Source organism: Brachypodium distachyon, chromosome 3 (genome assembly GCF_000005505.3).
Source record: "Brachypodium distachyon strain Bd21 chromosome 3, Brachypodium_distachyon_v3.0, whole genome shotgun sequence".
Taxonomy (NCBI): domain Eukaryota; kingdom Viridiplantae; phylum Streptophyta; class Magnoliopsida; order Poales; family Poaceae; genus Brachypodium; species Brachypodium distachyon.
In genome coordinates, this window is record NC_016133.3 from 31,360,567 (window position 1) to 31,380,736 (window position 20,170).

General features: G+C 44.4%; 4 protein-coding genes across 7 annotated transcripts; 1 reads left to right on the top strand and 3 right to left on the bottom strand.

The window, feature by feature from the left end:
• Positions 1-287: 287 nt before the first annotated feature.
• On the bottom strand, positions 288-8,180 carry LOC100843366 (DNA ligase 1). 4 transcript variants are annotated; one of them, XM_014901755.2, is made up of 18 exons: positions 6,968-8,180; positions 6,757-6,873; positions 6,425-6,526; positions 6,223-6,336; positions 5,142-5,372; positions 4,956-5,050; positions 4,690-4,777; positions 4,394-4,525; positions 3,921-4,033; positions 3,350-3,451; positions 3,100-3,161; positions 2,448-2,519; positions 2,299-2,372; positions 2,147-2,203; positions 1,329-1,406; positions 1,167-1,244; positions 978-1,088; positions 288-891 (listed from the first exon to the last, which is right to left on the bottom strand). In XM_014901755.2, the coding sequence occupies exons 1-17, from the start codon at positions 8,132-8,134 to the stop codon at positions 1,014-1,016; spliced, it is 2,757 nt and encodes a 918-aa protein (XP_014757241.1). In that variant the 5' UTR covers positions 8,135-8,180; the 3' UTR covers positions 288-891; positions 978-1,013. The 4 variants fall into 4 exon arrangements, with proteins under 4 accessions (XP_014757241.1, XP_003571920.1, XP_010234852.1 ...); XM_003571872.4 differs by having other exon boundaries at positions 288-888; positions 6,968-8,179; XM_010236550.3 differs by having other exon boundaries at positions 419-888; positions 1,004-1,088.
• Positions 8,181-12,551: 4,371 nt separating this feature from the next.
• On the bottom strand, positions 12,552-13,369 carry LOC100843673 (putative ripening-related protein 6). The gene has a single exon (XM_003571873.3). The coding sequence runs from the start codon at positions 13,340-13,342 to the stop codon at positions 12,806-12,808; it is 537 nt and encodes a 178-aa protein (XP_003571921.1). The 5' UTR covers positions 13,343-13,369; the 3' UTR covers positions 12,552-12,805.
• A 3,448-nt stretch (positions 13,370-16,817) lies between these two features.
• Positions 16,818-17,755, top strand: LOC100843980 (putative ripening-related protein 6). The gene has a single exon (XM_003571874.2). The coding sequence runs from the start codon at positions 16,879-16,881 to the stop codon at positions 17,413-17,415; it is 537 nt and encodes a 178-aa protein (XP_003571922.1). The 5' UTR covers positions 16,818-16,878; the 3' UTR covers positions 17,416-17,755.
• Positions 17,756-18,932: 1,177 nt separating this feature from the next.
• On the bottom strand, positions 18,933-19,361 carry LOC100844284 (putative ripening-related protein 6). The gene has a single exon (XM_003571875.1). The coding sequence runs from the start codon at positions 19,359-19,361 to the stop codon at positions 18,933-18,935; it is 429 nt and encodes a 142-aa protein (XP_003571923.1).
• Between the last annotated feature and the right edge of the window lie 809 nt (positions 19,362-20,170).

The window sequence follows — 20,170 nt, forward strand, 5'->3', positions numbered from 1 at the left end:
AATGTTTTGGTGATATGTTTACTGACATCCCTTTGCTGAAGGTAGAGTAGAAGAGAAGTTCCCACGTTGGGTAGAAGAGAACTTTGATGCACTGCTCAAGTTATTTGCAACTGAGCAGGGAGTGTTCAAGTACCCAACCCAAACCGTACTGCTAGTTCTGCACAGGCCGGGTTAAAACCATGCCAAAACCATGGAAAACCAAAGCTCCCCAGCTCTAGCTCACAACGGTGCAACATGGGATTCCACACGGTCTGCGTCGATGGCTTCATCGTAGACTCCTAAAAAAATTCAAAATTTTTGAAATAAATTGAGTAGGTTCATAAGATATATGTCTAACATGTCACAAAGTTTCAAATCCAAATACAAAAAAGACATCCAAATGTGAGTAGGTCGCAAAAAGACAAAAACACAAAAGACAAAATTTCTGACACTTTTCATGCTTGCATTTATCTTTTTTGTTTCTCTGTGCATTCCCGCTGCAGAAGGTTTGGCGAACCCATGGAAACTGTTCAGCCTGCAGTCTTAAACCCGCTGATGAACAGCCCTACCGCTGCTTACACAAATTATCAGGGCAAATAATTCAACATAAATTTGAGGAAAAGTAGCATCAACACTTCAACATTGCTCTTGCTAACCGGAAGCTCATGTATGTACATCTTCTGAGTCGTGTTAGTGCACATTGCCGTTTGCAAGCAGACATAACTTTTCCTACAAGCACACCACTTGGATAGATTGTGTTACAGATATCACACGAGAACCAGAAAAGTGAGGACAAAAACAGCGTTCCATGTGAACTAATCTGAAGGTGTCCATCTAAAAACAAATCTGAAGATACCCAAGAGGTTTGAAATTTGAACAATGACGAAGCAAATCACTGGACATTCTGCCCTGCTAAATGTTAAGGAAAAGGACATTATTGAAATAGCATTAAAACATACACATACACTGCTGATGTTACATTATATGATTGTATTTACCTTAATGAGACATGGGTTCAACTTACAAAAATGGTGTCAGTCTCGGTCATCATCCTCATCATCTTGGTTATGCGAGTGGTTTATTTTTTGAGCACGGTACATGTCAGCAACCTGGGAATTTGGATACCAACCCGCATGAAAAATCTAAACATCGTCTGTATCATAAAAAACAAGGGACAAAAAACTTACTTGCTCAGATGTGGTTGCATGTTCTGGGTTTTTATCATCGCGGACTCGCAACAGACGTGGAAATCTTAGAGAGATACCCTAGTTTGAATTAAAACTTTAGCTTCCCCATACTCAGCACATTTCAGAAATGGAGGGATGAAGAGATCAAATAACAGTACAAACCTTATTCGGATCAACTATACCATTAGCCGCACGATGAACAGGACTTATGCTCAAATCAGCAGCTTTGACCTCCCAAACCTGATGGCCAATAAGAAATGGTCAGATTTCCGAACCCCAAGAAGTCAGAAATCAAAATAAAACTATCTTAGCCCCTTGAGCTTGAGTGCATATAGCCAACAATTTTCAGAGTCAACAAGGAATGCTAGTAAATGCTACTTTTCACCTTAATGCGAATGTTAGTATTTCCACACATGAACTGACATAGCAAGAAAGATGTTTGGAAGACTTCAAATAAAATGATGAAAAATATGATGCGGGAATAAATTTTGTTTTGTTATTGGTGCTAAAAAGATAACCAACAGACTGTCTTTGAAAGAAAAAAAAAACAGGTTCATTCCAAATGTTTCTCGTCCAGGAAAGCTGCCACTATCACTAATGATCCATATCTGTGGTAAAATTTAGGAATCCATTATGCCACAAGCACAATGGAAATAAAAGGTTTCTCACAGTCAAAACATCAAGTATAGCACAGGGCAAGCAGGTTAGGGCGACATTTGAAGGCAGATGCATGTCCTTGGTTATCTTATTACTCCTGGGGTATATTTTATCTCAATGACTAGAAGAGTACAAAGTAAGAGTCAAACATTAGTTTTGTAGAAACACATAAGCTGAGTTGAGATTTGAAAACTACCAGGACAGGCTTAGCCGCTTAGGTAATTCCAATCAAGACCCAGAATGGCAAGTGACAAAAGCAAGGAAACAGAAGGTTTATAACAAAGTAATAGTGGTAACTAGTCAAGGATTAGCATTGATGTTACCTCTGACGGTTCAAACCACACATCTGGGTCAGTTGTGTCAGCGAACCTATAGTATGCCTGCAAAATAGAAAACATAAGTATATGACAGAACTGGGCAATGTATTAAAGGAAAAGGAATAATCATGCAACAACAAGCTTAAGAAAAGTATCACCTTTGGTTTCGATATTACTTTACTTCGAAGGCTCGTAGATCGTTCTTCAAGTTGTTGTTCAGAAAACCCAGTACCTAAGATGATATAGACATACAGAATATGAATAGCCAATCCATCAATCAAGCAAATTTAGGGCTACAGAACATTACCTATATTGCAGATTGTTTGGTATTCTTCATTCTGCTCATCATAGCATGCCAAGAGGAATGATCCATATACACCTAGTAAGAACAAACAGTCAAAAAGGATCAGATAAATGCAAACAGAAACTACTGTAACCAATCTATTTTAGCATTCGGTATGCATATCTACTAATATAAAAAGGTGGTGGATATGAATTCAAGAGGATCCTAGCCATCAAACCACCTAAATCAAACAGTTCATGTTGCTCCAATGATGTTGCACATGACATCAGGACTGTTTTGGAAAGTCTCCTGTCAGTTATCAATTATTTGGAAACCTCCTAATTAGTTTTCAATTTAATCGTATAAGTTTAAACTTGATCTCATCATTTGGAAAGCCTCTATCCTAGGAAACTTTTGTGCATGAGTCCAGATGTGCATTGCACGTACACGATTATCTGCATCACTATCTCGACCAACATTAGCCATCAAACCATCTAAATAAACGTCACATGTTGTTCCACTGATTTTGCACATCATGACTAATTTGGAAAGTCCCCAAAAATTTCAATCTAATCCTACAATTTTGCAATTAGTTTCATCATTTCGAAATCCTCTAGCGTAGGAAATTTTGTGCATGAGTCAAGACATGCATTGCATGCACGTACACACCAGTTACCTGTTCGTTTTCCTCTTCCATGAAAAGCAGCAATTGGCACCAAGTCTAAAGAGTCTCCAACACTACCAAAAAAGGAATACACCATCAACAGGACATTATATCAGTATTTCTTTTACTGAAATCAAATTAATTATACCAAGAAAATTTGTTCACTTAAACACAAAAGTTTAAATAAAGCTGTCATATCACAAAAATAAATGATCACGCCATAACACAAGGGATGTACAGGTACGGCCTAAAATATGCTAACCTGTCCATGTAGTCTTTCTTCAATTTCAACCAATTGTTTGACCGCTTTGCTGGCTCATATGTAGCATCCTTATCCAATGTCTTGATAATCAACCCTTCACAACTTCAAAATCATGGAAAACTTAGCGCCAGGAATAACTTGGTAAAAACAAAAGGTGGTAGGTATTGTGTGGGTTCAAAAATCAAAACGATAGCTGCTGATAACATTCTAACACACCCACAATCCATTTAATTCCCCACACCACTTTTTATTTTGCTTCCTTCACTAGTCTTGATAGTTAGATGCTACAGCTGAATTGTTTATTTGCCACTTATTTTCACAGATTTCCAAGGTGGCTTAAAGTTTGTATTATGTCCTCTCACAGCAATCAAATAAAATAATTCTATTTGATAATAACGGAAGGCCAGGGTGAACTGAAGGAAACAATAGCATCTATTATAAGTAATTAATAGAGAGAAAATGGATTGTTGTTTGATTTGCACAGAATCAAACAAGAGGGCGCAATGATAACTAGCAGAGACATATAACAAGCTGGCTAAGGGTAAAGTGACTGCTTTAGAAAATCTAATACCTGGAGTTGACAGCTACATCAAGAAATTTTTGTATCTCCTCGAGGTCATTTGATGTAATTGCAGTTGCCAACTGAAAAATACCGGGTACTTCCTCGAAAGAGTTGTAAAGATGCTGCAAAGTATTCAATGACAAGGAATAACTAGTTAACTACATTACCTACATCTCTCAAGACAGCCAACTGAATTAGTTTTCTTAGGGGGAAACAACATAAATTTCTCTTTCATTAATTATGAGCTTCGGAGTAGACCACGCCAGTTTTCTGTAGATATACTGATATATACATGTATACTTACATTATTAGGAAATTAAATGCACCCTATTCTAAAGTGGCTCGAGTAAAACATTGTGACTAATAGATATGGTGTAAAAAAACCGCAACCATGGCCTTCCGAGAAGGTACCTACAGGATAGGATAAATAACCCACCTAGACAGCAAAATGTAATCACATATTCTTACAACTTGTACAATACCTCTCGACGAACTTTGAGTTGTTCCTGGAGAAGAGGTTTCCCATTGATGTAAAGAATATCAAAGCCAAAAGTACAGACTGACACTTTGATGTCATTTATGGTAACACCCTTGCGGGCCCTTGTGCTAAGTATCTGGAAGGAAGGAGAAATGATCTCAGAAGTCAGAACCCTACAACTGGAGGTAACAATTACATAAAAACTGGACAAAAAAACAAGGTTGTTACTAATATTATATATTATATGTGGTGGCATTATGAAAGTTTACTATGAATCTTAAACAGACAAATAATACAAACCTGAAAAGGTAAAATTTTCTTCTTTTCACGGTCATAAGCAACAATTTCGCAGTCCAACACAAATGACTTGACTGCAGGCTTTCGGAATCTGCATTAAGATCCTAAAGAATGTTAATTGTTGGGAATTATCAGTGCAACAGGAAATTAACAATAGGGGCACAGATTAGCTATACGCTCGTAAACAGCTCTCTAACCTAATAGGTGCATGCATTAGCTATAAGACAGAGCTTCAAACAATTTGTAGGTGAAAAATAGGAGGAGCATACCTAGAAACAGCATCAACAACATCAGGATACTTCCCAGTGTTCCGTTCAGCATTCCGACTATAAATCTCTACTGATCCATCCTCCATGCAATGAATCTTCATTCCAAATTGTAGTGTTACGTAAAGTTGTCATGGCCTCATGGGCACAAATATAAGAATAGCTCATATCCATGAGGGTTGGCCATACCTGGGCCCGTTCACCGTCATACTTGTACTCACAAGTGTACTCAAGTCCTTGGAACTTGTCGATGATCTCTGAAACAGATTTTGTTGCTTTTGCCAACATAGGGCCAACAGGGACACCTATGGAGAAATTGCATGTTTCTGGAAGTTTCCAGACACCGGCTTCAAGAAGAGTCGGTACAATTCTATCATAGATAGGAAGAACTGAATATGCTTGTTTAATTATTTTTGCGGCCTTCAAAGGAAAAAAGGATAGAGATATCAGAACCGATCATAACAGTCAGTATCCATGCACAGTTCTGAACATAATATGAGAACAAATACTCCCCCCGTTTCTTTTTGTAGGGCAATTTTGATTGGTTATGACAAGCCTTTTGACCAGCAGTTACATCATTCTTATGCAATTTACATGACATGAAATTTATGTTATTAGATTCGTAATAAAAAGTGCTTACTTATGATTGTGATTTTGTATTATATAAACCATGTGTTTAATAAAGTCATTGTTGATCAAAGCTTTGTCTTAGGCTCTTAGTAAATTAAAATACACCCTATATCAAGAATTGGAGATGGTATGAAAATATATTGGCCATGCATGGAACATTGATAACCCTCCCCATAAATGCTAGGATGAATACTCCGGAGAGAACAATCTCAGTTCACAACGTCAAAGGCAACTCAGGAATGTTCAGATATATAGATTCCTATTTCTCTAGTGTGAACAAGATTAAGTGGTAATTACATGGAGCCACTAGAGAAGGATTAACAGCCCGTGGTGATAGAGATATTTATCTTTCCTGTGAATACTGACCATTTCCAAGGTAGCAACATCACATTTATTATTCAAAGGCTGGTACCCTGATAGGAACAACAGGGATGAACATATTTGAATCCAGCACGTTGCTAAACGGAACTCGTAGAAGTTTTTGCGTCATGTGTTGCATTATAAGTTATAGCACACTACGGAGTAGATCAAATTAGTAAAGCTGCAATAGCATGCAGACAACGTAAAGTATTCAATACCTATCCACTCAAATAAAACAATGTAAAAGTCTAGAATTGTAAGTAAAGAAATGTGTAGCAACCTCTTCAAAGGGTGATTGAACTTTTGCTGGCGGGGATCCTTCTTCAGAATATACAGCAGCTTGCCCAAGAGCCATTTGGACAGTTTTCTCTGCCAAGCCAATACGCATCTTTGACTGCAACAAGTGACGGTTCAGGAGTTTCTGGCCAAGAACATATATGCACACTAACCAAGCGCATTTAAGTCAACATTACAATATTTACCTGAAGAAGGCGTATAATATATTGAGGTTCACAGTCTGTTGCAGCAACAAGAAGTCCTTTGATATGACTTCTTTTCTTATCTTGACTATCTTTGCCGGACTCCTGTAAAAAACAATATTCTTCCTAAATGATTTCTGAAGTGGCGAGCGTTCTGGAACCAGATCATTCACTCCCTAACCTAATCGATTACTAATCAGTGTAGGTTTACTTCTGATAATTAAGCATTCCAATACCAACCCAAAATAAATTCCAATTTCAGGTTGTGGATTATCCAGTCTCAATAAGGATAAATTTTGACTGTTTCAGTTGAGAATAATGGCAAACGATATAACCTTGGCAATTGTCCGAAAGGTATCAAGCACACGTGCTATTGTCAGTGGTTTTGGCTTGTACATCATCTTCTGTGACAACCTGCTTGCTTTCGCCACAAGCCCCAAATCTCCCAATTCCTAAAATAACGAAGATAAATAAAGCAATCAATTTATGCCTCAGATTCCATTGATGTTGCTCAGTGCACGTGCATAAATATCAAAATCTCACAACCTTGAGGTTCTTCTTGACATGCTCCTCTTTGCGACCATATGCTTCAGCAAGTGCACGAATGATTGATGCGTCCCCAATTCCAAGCTCAATCCCCTCATGGGGTGGCGCAATCCGGTTGGCTGAGAGGTATACTGTCGCAAGGAGATCTTCTGGTGTGGTGGCAATAATCGTCCGGAACACATTCGACAGGATCTCTGTAATGACAATCCGGCCAGACTCGTTGGAGATGAGATCAAGCGCCTGAGCCAGGAACAGGAAGGGCACAGGCTCAGTGGGCTTCCAATAGGCAGCAGCCATGGGATCAAATTCACTGCCTTTCTTCTTGAGCTCAAAAGTGGTATTCCTCTCCTCGGACTTGGTGGCATTTGAGGTTTTGCTCTTCTTCGGTGATGAGGGCCTCGTCTTATCTTCGGATTGGGACGCTTGGCCTTTAGCCTTGGTCGGCGATGGGGATGTCCTCTTTTGCTTCTCGTCAGACTGCGAGAGAAGGGCGTCGTCAGAGAGCTTGGCGTCAGATTTAGCCGCTAGGGTTTTCAACCTCTTTGGTGAAGGGGGCTTCTCCTCGGCCTCCAATTTAGGGGCCGCGGCTAGCTTTTTGGACCTCGTGGGCGACGGCGACCTCTTCTTCTCGGCAGGCGAGGTCTCAGCCTGGGACTTGGCCTTAGCTGGGGACAACGGGCGCTTTGACTTCGCCGGCGAAGGCGGCTTCTCCGCCACCGCCTGCTCGACAGCCGCGTCGTCGCCCTGGGCGGTGGTCTTCGCCCTGGGCTTCTTCGGGGACGGCGCCGCCCCGGAGGCGCCCGCGGCCCCCTTCTTCGCCTTCCTGGCGGCGTCCCGCGCGTTCCCCATGAGCACATCCGCCACGGAGCGCTTCCCCCCGGCGCCGCCCGAGGACGACATGGCTTCCGCTCCCGCGTTGGCCGCGGCTAGTGGCAGCACAGCCTCCGCCCTCTTCGGTCTCGCGGGCGGCTTCTTCTCGCTGGATTTGGCGACAGAGGGGGTGGCGGTGATTGAGCGGCGGCGGGGGGAGGCCGACGAGTATAGGCGGGGGCGGAGGAGGAGCGGGGGCGGGTGTGCGAGCGTGGTGGCTAGGGTTTTAGGCGAGGGGAGCGGGTGGCATCGGAGCAGGTGGAGCGGGGTGGTGGCGGTGGCTCGAAGGAGGAACATGAAGAGGGGTTTTAGCCAAGGCGGGCCTTGGTGATGGCCTGATGGGTGGGTTGGGGGACGAAGGCGCGCGAGCAGATTTTGGTTCGAGAATTGCGAAACCGGGAGCATTTGCTTGAACATTTTATTTCCGATTTCTGGATTCCCTTCCGTTCTACTACTCGATTTCGCAAAAAATTCGCAACTCGTTTGAATCAGGACTTCAGGAGTATGTGGCTATGTTCAACCAATTCTACGGAAATACTGCAGTTTATTTCTGATTTCTGGATTCCCTTCCATTATACTCGATTTCGCAAATGATTCGCTGCTCGTTTGAATCAGGACTTCAGGAGATATGTTCAACGAATTCGACGTAAGTACTGTAGTTTCCTAAGTTTGAGTTGTTGTTCCGATATACGATATCGCTGAGTAAAATTAGTTATAGCTGCTACTGTAAAGAGATGATTTAATCAGAAAAAAAAAATGTTACCCCCAAGCCCAAACAAGCTCAAATCGGGGTATAAAATGAGCTTAACGGTGACATTGGCTATTGTAGGTTTCTGGTTAAACTAGCACCGCAGTGTGTGTTGTTACGAACTAAAAAACGCTACATTAAAAGAAAATGTGTCTATTGGCTATCTTAGATTGGATGACTCATATCCTTTCCCGAAGAGAAAAATATATTTTTTTGTCCTCAACTTGTCAAAAAGTATACAAATGGTTCCTTAACTTCTTACGTATACCTTTCGTGCCTCAATTGTCGAAACCGGACAACAATTGTCATTCCCCCATATGAAGAGGTATTAGTGCTGATGTATGAATCATGAATTTGGCCTCGAAATACCACATTGGCTTAGTTTTATTTATTTATTTTCTTGAGAGAATGACATCGACTGACTGGTACTTGTAGTTAGACACACATAGCGTAGCAAAACTTTGTTCTTTTATATTTGCCGGTCAGAAGCTTGATCAAGATTTTTTATATCACTTATTATATTATGTTGCAAAATATGAGGTGAAATCCACTCTTACAGTGCAAACTATGCAAACTTCGTAGAAATCATGTTTAGAAGTTTTACAAACAAAATCTACAAAGGGTGCAAAATTTCAAATCAAAACTCACTTGCATTTGGAAGAAATTGAAAAGAGAAACTTACAAATAAATAGTGCCAAAAATGGATATTCACTATCCATGCTGAATTTTGGTTTTTCCCTTATGCTAAGCGTGACTGAATTTGGACTTGAAATTTTATACAGGTATAAAACACGTGATTTTTCTTTGAAAATTGTTTGAAATATAGTTTTCATTGGATATGCCCATATTATGTTGGTTAGTTGGGTTTGTGAACTAATCATATTCTTATTCTCTGATGATAAAAGCGTACACCTATTGCTGATCGTATATATTCTATCCTAAGCTATGCGCTGGACAAATGTAATCGTGAGATTGCTCGTAAAATTTTTTAATTCAAAGACAACTACTGTTGTTAATTAAATTGGGTAGTTAACAGGGACTGGATGGACCAGTACTATGAAACAAAGCGACGGCTCAGTAATTTTTAACTAGGAGTAACATACATGGCTTAATGATGGTCAGTTCCGTGGGCTTGAATCGCTATCAACTCCGTCGCGGGCGACCTGCTCAGTTGCTAATCGCTCCGATATTACCGCTGTTAACACTTAGCCACACCGTGAAATCCAAACAGATCGTTTTTACACCACGCACAAGTATGCCCAGAACGAGCCGTTAATTCGTCCCTTAACGAGCACACCGATCGAGAGCGTATCGTGCGTAACTACACAAAAATGAATAAACACCAAGGACCAATGATCACAAGGCAGCGGCGCACACGAAGACAGCGACTGATCCATCCATGCGCGCCTATATAAACCACTCGAACCACACACACGCTCCATAAGCAGCCACCAGCGTGCTGTGCATGCAACGCTAGCAAACGAAGCAAGAATTGCTTAATGGCGAGCCCTAAGCTTGCAGCCCTGGCCGTGCTGGTGATCCTAGTATCCTACTGCACGCGTCGGCGCACTGCGCCGGCGCCCGGCCGTCACGGAAGGTGGACGGCGGCGGCGGCAGCACGGCGGCGGTGATGACGGTGAACGGGTTCGAGCCGGGGGAGAGCGGGGGCGGGCCGGCGGAATGCGACGGGAAGTACCACGGCGACAAGGACCTGCTGGTGGCCCTGTCCTCCGGGTGGTACTCGGGCGGGCGCCGGTGCCAGCGCGCGATCCGCATCACGAGCGCGCGGACCGGCCGCAGCGTGGAGGCCCGGGTCGTGGACGAGTGCAAATTCCCGGCACGGCTGATGCAAGATGTTGAAATATAAGTGCATTGCTATTTTTTTTTTCATTGGATCGGTTTTTTGGCTGCGTTGACTAGCGCATGAAGCTTTTCATGGTATCAGAACCAAAAGGTCTCGAGTTTGAGACCCGGTTGCCGCAATTAAATTGTAGCGTACTTTTTCGATCCATGTTTAGCCGTTTAGACCTGCGGGAGCCACACGTGAAGAACCATCCACTTATACTTTAAGACAACATCGTGGACACTTCGCCCGCCGTCTGGAAGGCGCTGGGGCTCGACACCAGCGTCGGCGAGGTGCCCGTCACGTGGTCCGACGCCTGAGATCGAATTTAACCGCGCGGGAGGCCGTGGGGCGCCGGCACTCGCAGCGAGCGTGACAGCGGTCTCGATCGATCTCGTTTCACGACGACTGTTTTTACGTTGCTAGCGTAATAAACGTACGGCTTTGTTTTTACGTTGCATAATGCGATGATAATTGGGTTGGGTTTATGTATACCACGTGGCACATTAAGGTGTCTGAAGAAAAGAGTTGAATGAATCCTGCGTGTCTGTTTTTCTTTCCCTGTTTTTATACAGTTCCACTCACGTGTCTGCGTAGCTGTCGAAATGATGTCTGCTGTGATACTGTCAGTGTTAGCGAACCATGAGAAATGCTCAAAAGTGATACCCATCTTATCATGAATCAAGTACTAGCTAGTACTCCAGCTTTTGTCGACCGGGTGCGGCTTGAAACTACCCGAACTAACTAGGCTAGGCAGATCAAGATATTGATCTTTCTGCATAATTTAGTTCTCTCTCCAGCTAACGATATACGCATGGCTACTCTCAAGGTAAATCCATCACAATTCTCATACACTTCGAGCATCAGATGATGTTCACGAATCAGATGATGTTCACGAATCACGGGCTATATATTTCTGGACTAAAATGGAGATTAATTAGAGAATCAATACACTATCCTAATAATTTCAGATGATAAAGATGATGAGCAACCAAATGTCTTAATCTCTCATGTTAGTATTATTCAAACGCTATCAAAACATGGTCAGAGTTTAGATGCTTAATGACGTTGATTGGACCAAACTAATAGTCGGACAAAACAGCTTCGGCGAAGATAAAAATATTCGGGCAAAATAGTCAAATTAGATTACCATATGATACTAAAATTTCCATATAAATTGGCGTCTAAATGTATTGGGGCATCTGTTTTTTAAGTTAGCTGAGAAGAATCTTATGTGAGTCAACAACCGTGAGTGTTAATAAATTCTTTAACTTCTTTTATCACCAACGTTAATTCTGTATCCATTTGAAATTAACTAGTTGCACACTTTTCCGTTAAAAAAGGGTAGTTGCACACTTTTTCAAATCGTTTGTAACCGTGCAAACATCCTGTAGAGCATACTTCAAAACTAAAACTGCGCAATTTTCTTATGGAATGACTTTAGAGTGAATTTCACCATTTTTCTCCTCAATTGTGATTCTTTTGAAGGATTTAACATCATTTAGAAAATCTAGCTACATTTTACCCCTTAGTTGGAATCTTGACAACATTTGTAATATTTTTTTACTTGTCCACGCTGACAAGCCGGACCAAATATCAAGATGACGTGGTAACTGACTCGCCGGGCATTTCAGATGTAATAATTAAATTATGCTAAATTATGTAGTACAGAGTTCTTTAAATCGTGCTACATTTTGTCAAATTCTGACACCAGATGGCCTATATTTAACAAAATTTAGTCAAAATCCACATACTATGACAAAATAAACATAATTTGATATGACGATTTTGCGTTTGACAACATCGTGGCATGTGGTCTAGCTTGTAGTTTTGTGACACATACCAAAATGGCGTATTTTTTTCTCATATTCAAAAATACAAGGTAAAAATGACGGAACAATTTAAATAGTACAATCAATCTCACAAACTAACAACTAGGAGGTAAAAAGTGGAATTTACTCCGAACTTTATAAGTCATGGCGTCCAAGTAGCAGTAAGTTACACGATTCAGAAATAACTCCGTATGTTTAACTACCATTTCCGTGCCATTGGTCACATGATACATGACAGAGGTAGTACAACCAAATGAGTAGGACAACCAAATGACTAGCACAATGTAGGCAGAATAATAATAGAACAACTTAGTTATTCCATAACAGAACACACCAACATTGAACAGAGACTGACCACGACAGCAGGTACATCTGAGATTTGGACACCCTTGCAGGATAAATCCGCCCTACCATCCACAGACAAGATTAGTTTATTCTGCTTCTCGACCAAGGAAACCTAATCGAGATTAGCTGATTAATTAGCAACGACACTTGACGCTGACACTGACACTGACACTTGACTCGATCGATGGGTCAGACAGAACTCAGGCGTCGGACCAGGTGACGGGGGCCTCGCCGATGCTGACGTCGAGTCCCAGCGCCTTCCAGACGGCGGCGGAGGTGTCCACGATGTTGTTCTTGCACCCACGCCTGGAGTCGCACTCGTCCACGACCCTGGCCACCACGGAGCGCCCGCTGTGCTTGCTCGTGATGCGGATCCCGGCGCCGTGGCAGCGGCGCCCGCCGGCGTACCACCGCGTGGACAGCGCCACGACAAGGTCGTGGTCGCTGTGGAACTTGCCGTCGCACGCCGCTGGCCCGCCGCCGTCCTGGCCCCTCTGGAACCCGTTCGCCGTCATCACGGCAGGGGTGCCATGGCGTGCCGGCGACGGGCGGCAGCGGTGGCGCTCCCTGTGCCGCAGAATGCTCAGCACGGAGTCATCGTTGGCGTCGTGGCCGCCGCCGTCGCACCGGTCTGGCCGCTTGGCGCCGTGGTGGTGACGGGCGACGGCGCCGCCCAACGCCTGCAGCAGCAGGATGATCGCCAGCATGGCCAGGACCGCGAGCTTGCCGTTCGCCATCTCTAAGCTAGCTCCTTCTTGCTTAGCCTGGCGCTTAATTAGCGATCTGCGGCTGGCATGAGGAGTTTATATATATATAGGCGCGCGGGCTGCAGGCCAAGCACGGGGTTTGCCGATTGCCGTACCCGATCACACACATGTGCAGCGGCCTTAATTGTGTCGCTCTTGTTCATGTGTTCTACTCCTCTCCGTTTCTTTTTTTTTTGTCTTTTGCAGACGCGTGCTATTATTCCCTTCCGATGACCTCGATACAAGATGGCAATTGGCAACGATGTTTCTTTGGATCGCATGGTGTCGTTAATGTTACAACGGTAATAACTGAGACGGACAGATGGAATCAGCAATTATTACTACTGCGAGCAGGAGAAGGAAAAAAAACGCCAAGATTCAATTTGATTAATCGTGTGGGATGACCGCGTGAGCAGGAGACAAGTCTAGTTATTGGTGTGTCCGATGTGTCGTTAGTGCTTTCTATAATCATCCAAACTGAAAGCCGTGTAACTCCGGGTACAATTCAGTAGTACGAAATATTCTTGAAAAAATGAATCGTGTTCATCTTTCTTGATTCATCAAATATATGTACAAATCTGAAGTTCAAATCTAGGTGTTCATCTCCTTTTTTTAACAGTAAATACCTCCTTATTGCATGTTTTAAAAGGTTATATCATCAACCAAAATAGATGTATAATACTTGGGCGAGGGAAATCAAACCAGGAGATTGCGGGTGAAACTTTTGCTAACCTCGATACTCCACGGAATCGGCCATCAGTGCAAAGTGAACACGAACGAAGGCACATATGTTAGATCGCACAGCGGTTCGGCCCAACTACTCATACATGAGCTGATTCCTTATCGGCCCAGGTCCACAAGAGCCCACAACATATAAGGCATCGAGTCTAACTCAACCCAAAAGACCGATCCAATAGGTGAGATTTGTTCCACCTTATATGTTGTGCTCCCTCACAGTAAATTTCCGATGTGGGACTAAACCCAACATTCTCTCCCGTCACACATCGGGCTAAACGGGCTCCCCTGTCATCTGGAGATGTTAGTTTTTTTTTCCAACCATGGACCTTGATCTCCCGTTACTAAGAGATCAACCACGAGGCTCTGATACCAATTGTTAGAGCGCACAGCGGTTCGGCCCAACTTCTCATACATGAGCTGATGCCTTACCGGTCCAGGTCCACAAGAGCCCACAACATATAAAGCATCGAGCCTAACTTAACCCAAAAGACCGATCCAATAGGTGAGGTTTGCTCCACCTTATATGTTATGCTCCCCCACAGTCAATTTCCGACGTGGGACTAAACCCAACAACACACACATGCAAGTAGCAACTCAACTCAAGCAAAGCAGCCCAATGCTTGGAAAAAAAAAACTATGGCATGGAAGCTGCAGAGCCTAAGTCAGGTCTCTTCTCAGATTTTTGAAATTTGATGAATGAGAACAGAATCTGAACTGAGCCGGAACGAAACATCAATTGATTTTGTTTTGTTCAGATTTTATTCCGGTTCATGGAGATTTTTGAAATATATCTGAGAAGGGGCATCATTAGTCCCATTGTTTTCTTCCCCAATCCAGCTAGCTTGGCACATAAGTGTCCAACACCTATGCATCACGCGTGACAGAAACAAGCATACTACAATGTGCAACCCAGCCACCATCCTAAGAGGCCCAGACCAAGCGATAAATAGAAGGAAAACACCGACACAATATGCATGACGAAAAAATAGTGCAGACATCACGAGAAAAAAACTAGCCTTTTCCTTCTGGGGTACAGAAAAACATTCAGCTGCAAAAACTACGGAGAGAATTATATTTTTGTCTCTCAATTTAATCAATGGTCAATAGACTCGAATTTGCATATATTTATTTCATCGGTTCGTAAAACCGGATAGTTTTGGTCCCTTTTTCGATTCAGTTGGTATGACTTCACGTGGTGCTGTTTTCCTCGTGATGGCTGGTGTGTGCCTCACCGTGCGATGCACGTCAATGTCGGCCTAGTGTCAGTCACTCATTATGGTCACAGACACCACCACCACCACCACGCCGCACATGTCTACAGCGTAACCAACTTGGAGATCCACCCGATGGGTCATCACCGAGGGTCTCCGAGCCACATCGATTTTGCCTCTATCATCGCGCATAAGGCACCGCCATCAATGGCGGAATCGCTACGGTGTCGAACTTCAGCATGTCAGACTTGTTCTCGCTGCACTCATCAAGGAAACACAAGCCTAGGACATCGACTAGCTTCGTTGGAATCACCTAGTCACTAATCAAGACCGTATGAAAGACGACTCCTCGACGAACCGGTCGTACACAACGCCCACCTCCGAGCCACCAAACTCGAACACGAACACCAATGGAATGCACATGCCCCCGCAGGGGAGGGAAGTTGCAAGGAGGCAACGAGCGGACACGTGGAGTGTGGCGGCAGCCACGTGGTAAAGTTCATGGAAAAACATGTCACATGAAGTCAAAACCAGTCAATGCCGGTTGAATCTGAAAGAGATCAAAACTATCTCATTTTGCCAACCAAAAGACTCAATGTATCTGAGTTTACGAACCATTTCTGTCGATCAAGGGACAAAAATATACTTCTCCCTCCATCCAACAAAGAATGTCTCAACTTTGACCAAATTTAAATATATCTATACACTAAGTCATGTCTAGATAGTAGAGCTGCAAATTTTTGACCCTCAGGATACCCTTTGACCCTCCTTAGTTCAACCAAATGAATTAGTTTTTCAAAAAGTTGTGTCATTTTAAATTGTTAGTTCATTTGGTTGAACTAAGAAGGGTTAAAGGGTATCTTGAGGGTCATCATGTTTCACCTCTACTAGATACATCCAAATTTTAACAAATTTGAAACATGTTTTGTTAGATGGATGAAGTACCTCCGTTCGAAAACAAGTGACTTGAATTTGTATACATTTTAATGCAAATCCACGTCACTTGTTTCGGGACGGACGAGCACTTGCACAAACATTGGACACACCTTAGCTCCCCTCGCCTCGTGTCATAGATCCGGTCATCCTACCAGATTCCTTGTAGAGTTAATCATCCCGAATCTTGAATTTTCCCCTTAGTACAAACCTCAGCTCCACTCGCCTCGTGTCATCGATCCGGTCATCCTACCGGATTCCTCGTAGACAGTTAATCATTCCGAATCTTGGATTTCCCCTTGCTGATCGGTCGGAAGTAGTAAAACTGATACCACCTCTCTGACACTGACCCGTGCTCTGTTTCTTTCCCTCGGTTATTACCGCTGTAAATTTATCGACGTAACCAGATCCAAAAGACACGTCGCCACCATCCTATCGACCATACCGGAAGGGTATCGTGCTCATCTACAAAACAAGAGCCACAGATTCTCGGCAACTCATTGCTCGGCCGGGCCTGAAGCACTCGCGCCTATATATATAAACGAACTCCACGATCCAGCTACAACATATATCGCTCCCTAAAGCTCAGCAAGCGCGCAGGCAGGAGGCACAGGAGCTAGCTTAGCTTAGTACTACTCCGTAGTAATGGGGTCGAACGCCAAGCTCGCGGTGGTGGCCGCGCTTTTGATCCTGCTGCAGGTGTCGTGCGTCGCCGTGGCCCGGCACCACCACGGCGGCAAGAAGCAGCCCGACCCGTGCGGCCCCGACGCCGCCGCCGACTCCGCGCCCGGCACGCAGGGGCACCACAAGGAGCGCCCCCCACACTGCCCGAAGCCGGGCGCAGGCGGCGGCGGCGGCACCCCGGCCGTGATGACGGTGAACGGGTTCCAGAAGGGCCAGGACGGCGGCGGGCCGGCGGCATGCGACGGCAAGTTCCACAGCAACAAGGACATGATCGTGGCGCTGTCCACGCGCTGGTACGCCGGGGGCAAGCGGTGCCACCACACGATCCGCATCACCAGCAAGCACAACGGGCGCACCGTGGAGGCCAAGGTCGTGGACGAGTGCGACTCCAGGCACGGCTGCAAGGACAACATCGTCGACACCTCCGAAGCCGTCTGGAAGGCTCTCGGGCTCGACAGTAACATCGGCGAGGTGCCCGTCACCTGGTCCGACGCCTGAATTGATTTGAACCGTACGTCCGCCGCCGGCCAGCCAGCCGGCGAGCAGCGCGTTCCGGCGGAGCCGATGATCGCGCGGATCGACGAGACTGCTCATATATATGTCTCGATCGAGTCAAGTGTTTGCTAATCTCGATGGGTACGTACGTATAGTAGGTACACTGCTTGGTCGAGTACGTAGCTTCAGAATAAACTACTCCGTACTTCTCTATGGATAGTAGTGCAGGTTTATCTTTACTTTTGTAAGTGTCACACGTGCGTACGTGTGGTTGTCGTCGGTACCAGTCGAAATACTGGTGCTTTGTTGTGTTGTGATAAATAATCATATGCTATTCTGGATATGCTGTACTTCCCCTCGTGTTACAAAAAAGGATGTGATAATTATCAATGTCACACTGGTATGTGCATATCCTAACTAAACAAATGGATATGTATTTCTAAGTGGGCTGATAAATAATATTTTTAAATAGACTAAATAGCACATTGTGATGGTACAATTTCAAATTTTGTGCAACTTTTAGTTCTGAAGTTTGTCCAATATTCCTAAAGTTGCACACGATTTTCAAAATATGCGCCCAGTCGCCCACTCAATTTCCGTTAAACAAAATATGAACTTCCTCTTGATTGTCAACATACAAATAAGTATTCCTCAACAGTTTACAAAAAAAACATCTCACAAATTGCCAAGATGGAAATCAAATTTGAAACTATTTTCAGCCAAATATTCATTTGCTCGCTTATAATCATCCTTTGATTAAGCATCTAAAATTTGACCATACTGTTTTAGGATGTTCAGAGAAATTAAGACATTTGGTTTCTCTCATCATCTTTACCACCAGGAATTTGGAGTGTGCTGGTGAAAGACAAACTTATAAACGTTAACTTATGGTAGAGGATTGCATGATGATTGCAGTAGTACGGAGTAGTAATTCTTCATCCTAGCTAGCTATACCCCGTTAGCTGGAGAGAGAATAAGATTGTCCAGAGCGATCATTTGGTGAATCTGCATAAATTCAATGTTTTCAAGCTACGTCTTTCAAATTAAGTTACCAATTCAGTATTTCTGATGTGTTTATTATTATACTGCTCCTATAATCATTTCACACGATTTTTTGAGAACACTGAGAGACGAAGAATTGTTGTAGCTTCATAGATCTACCAGCACAGCGGTACAGCTATACGCATGCATGGAGATTGGGAGTGAATTGAAGCTATCACAAAGGATAGAGAGATCAAGGAAAACAAATCTATACGGTCCATCCAACTCAGCTGTTCATAGTAGCCCGTATAAAATCTTCTTCTTTTTGTTCGGCGACAGTAAATCGCATTTATTAATGCAGGAAATATTATTATTACACAGTTCTACCGTGATCTTTGAGGTTTCTCCTCTAGCAAACCGGGAGCTAGAGCTACGTAGCAACAGAACAGATCTACGAACCCCTCCCGGCCTGCTCCCACGGGGCCAATATACTTCGTATGTATTATTCAACGACCGATCGCCCCGCGAGGTTAATTAGTTCAGGCGTCGGACCACGTGACGGGCACCTCGCCGATGTTGGTGTCGAGCCCGAGTGCCTTCCACACGGCCGGTGACGTGTCCACGATGTTGCCCTTGCATTCGCACTCGTCCACGACCGTGGCCTCCACGGTTCGGCCGGTCTGCGCGCTCGTGATGCGGATCTTTTGGAAGCACCGGCGTCCGCCCGCGTACGACGCCGTGGGCAGGGCCACCAGCAGGTCCTTGTCGCTGTGGAACTTCCCGTCGCACTCTGCCGGCCCGCCCCCGCTCCCGCCCCGCTCGAACCCGTTCTCCGTCATCACCGCCCGCATGCCGCCGTCGCCGCCGCCGTCCACCTTCCGTGACGGCCGGAGGACGGCCGCGCAGTGCATCGACGCGTGCAGCAGGATCACCAGCACGGCCAGGGCAGCAAGCTTACCGTTCGCCATTGCCAAGTAGTAATTCGCTCCTGCCTTGCTGCTTAGTTCGCTTACTATGTATAGCTAGCTAGCGTTGCATGCACGCGCCGTGGGTGCCTAAGGGGTGTGATTTCGAGGGGGTTATATAGGCAGGCGGGCGTCGATGGATCGCTGTCTTCGTGTGCGCCGCTGCCTTGTGATCATTGGTCCTTGGTTTTTATTCATTTTTGTGTAGTTACGCACGATACTCTCTCGATCGGTGTGCTCGATAAGGGACGAATTAACGGCCAGTTTTGTGGGACACTTGCGTGGTGCAAAAACGATGTGTTTGGTTTTCATGGTGCATCTAAGTGCTCTAGCGGTAATACCAGAGCGAATAGCAACTGAGCAGGTCGCCCGCGGCGGACTTGATGGATAGCGATTACAGACAACAGAAAAAACACTATGGAATGACCGATCGAGTATGTTCCAAACCATATGCGCACGGCAAAGCTGCCGTCACACGCTAGGCCATCCTGCCCATGTGAAGTAACTTTTAACTATTTTGGAGCCCGAAACTCAGACGCCGGGATGACGAGCACCTCTTTTTTGGTTCGGTTGTAGGCTGTGGGGATCGCTCCGGCAAACACCGGCTAGCTTGGCTAAAAACACGAAGCGTTCCACGGAGATGTTTACCCAGGTTCGGGCCACTCGGAAATGTAAAACCCTACGTTATGCCCTTGATTTGTATTTTCTTGGTTTTGAATAGATTACGGGTTGCCGGGTTAGTTCCCATGGTATGCTACTTGTACTGCTGAGTGTCTAGTGATCTAGAATCCAACCCTTCTACTGCGAGCTCT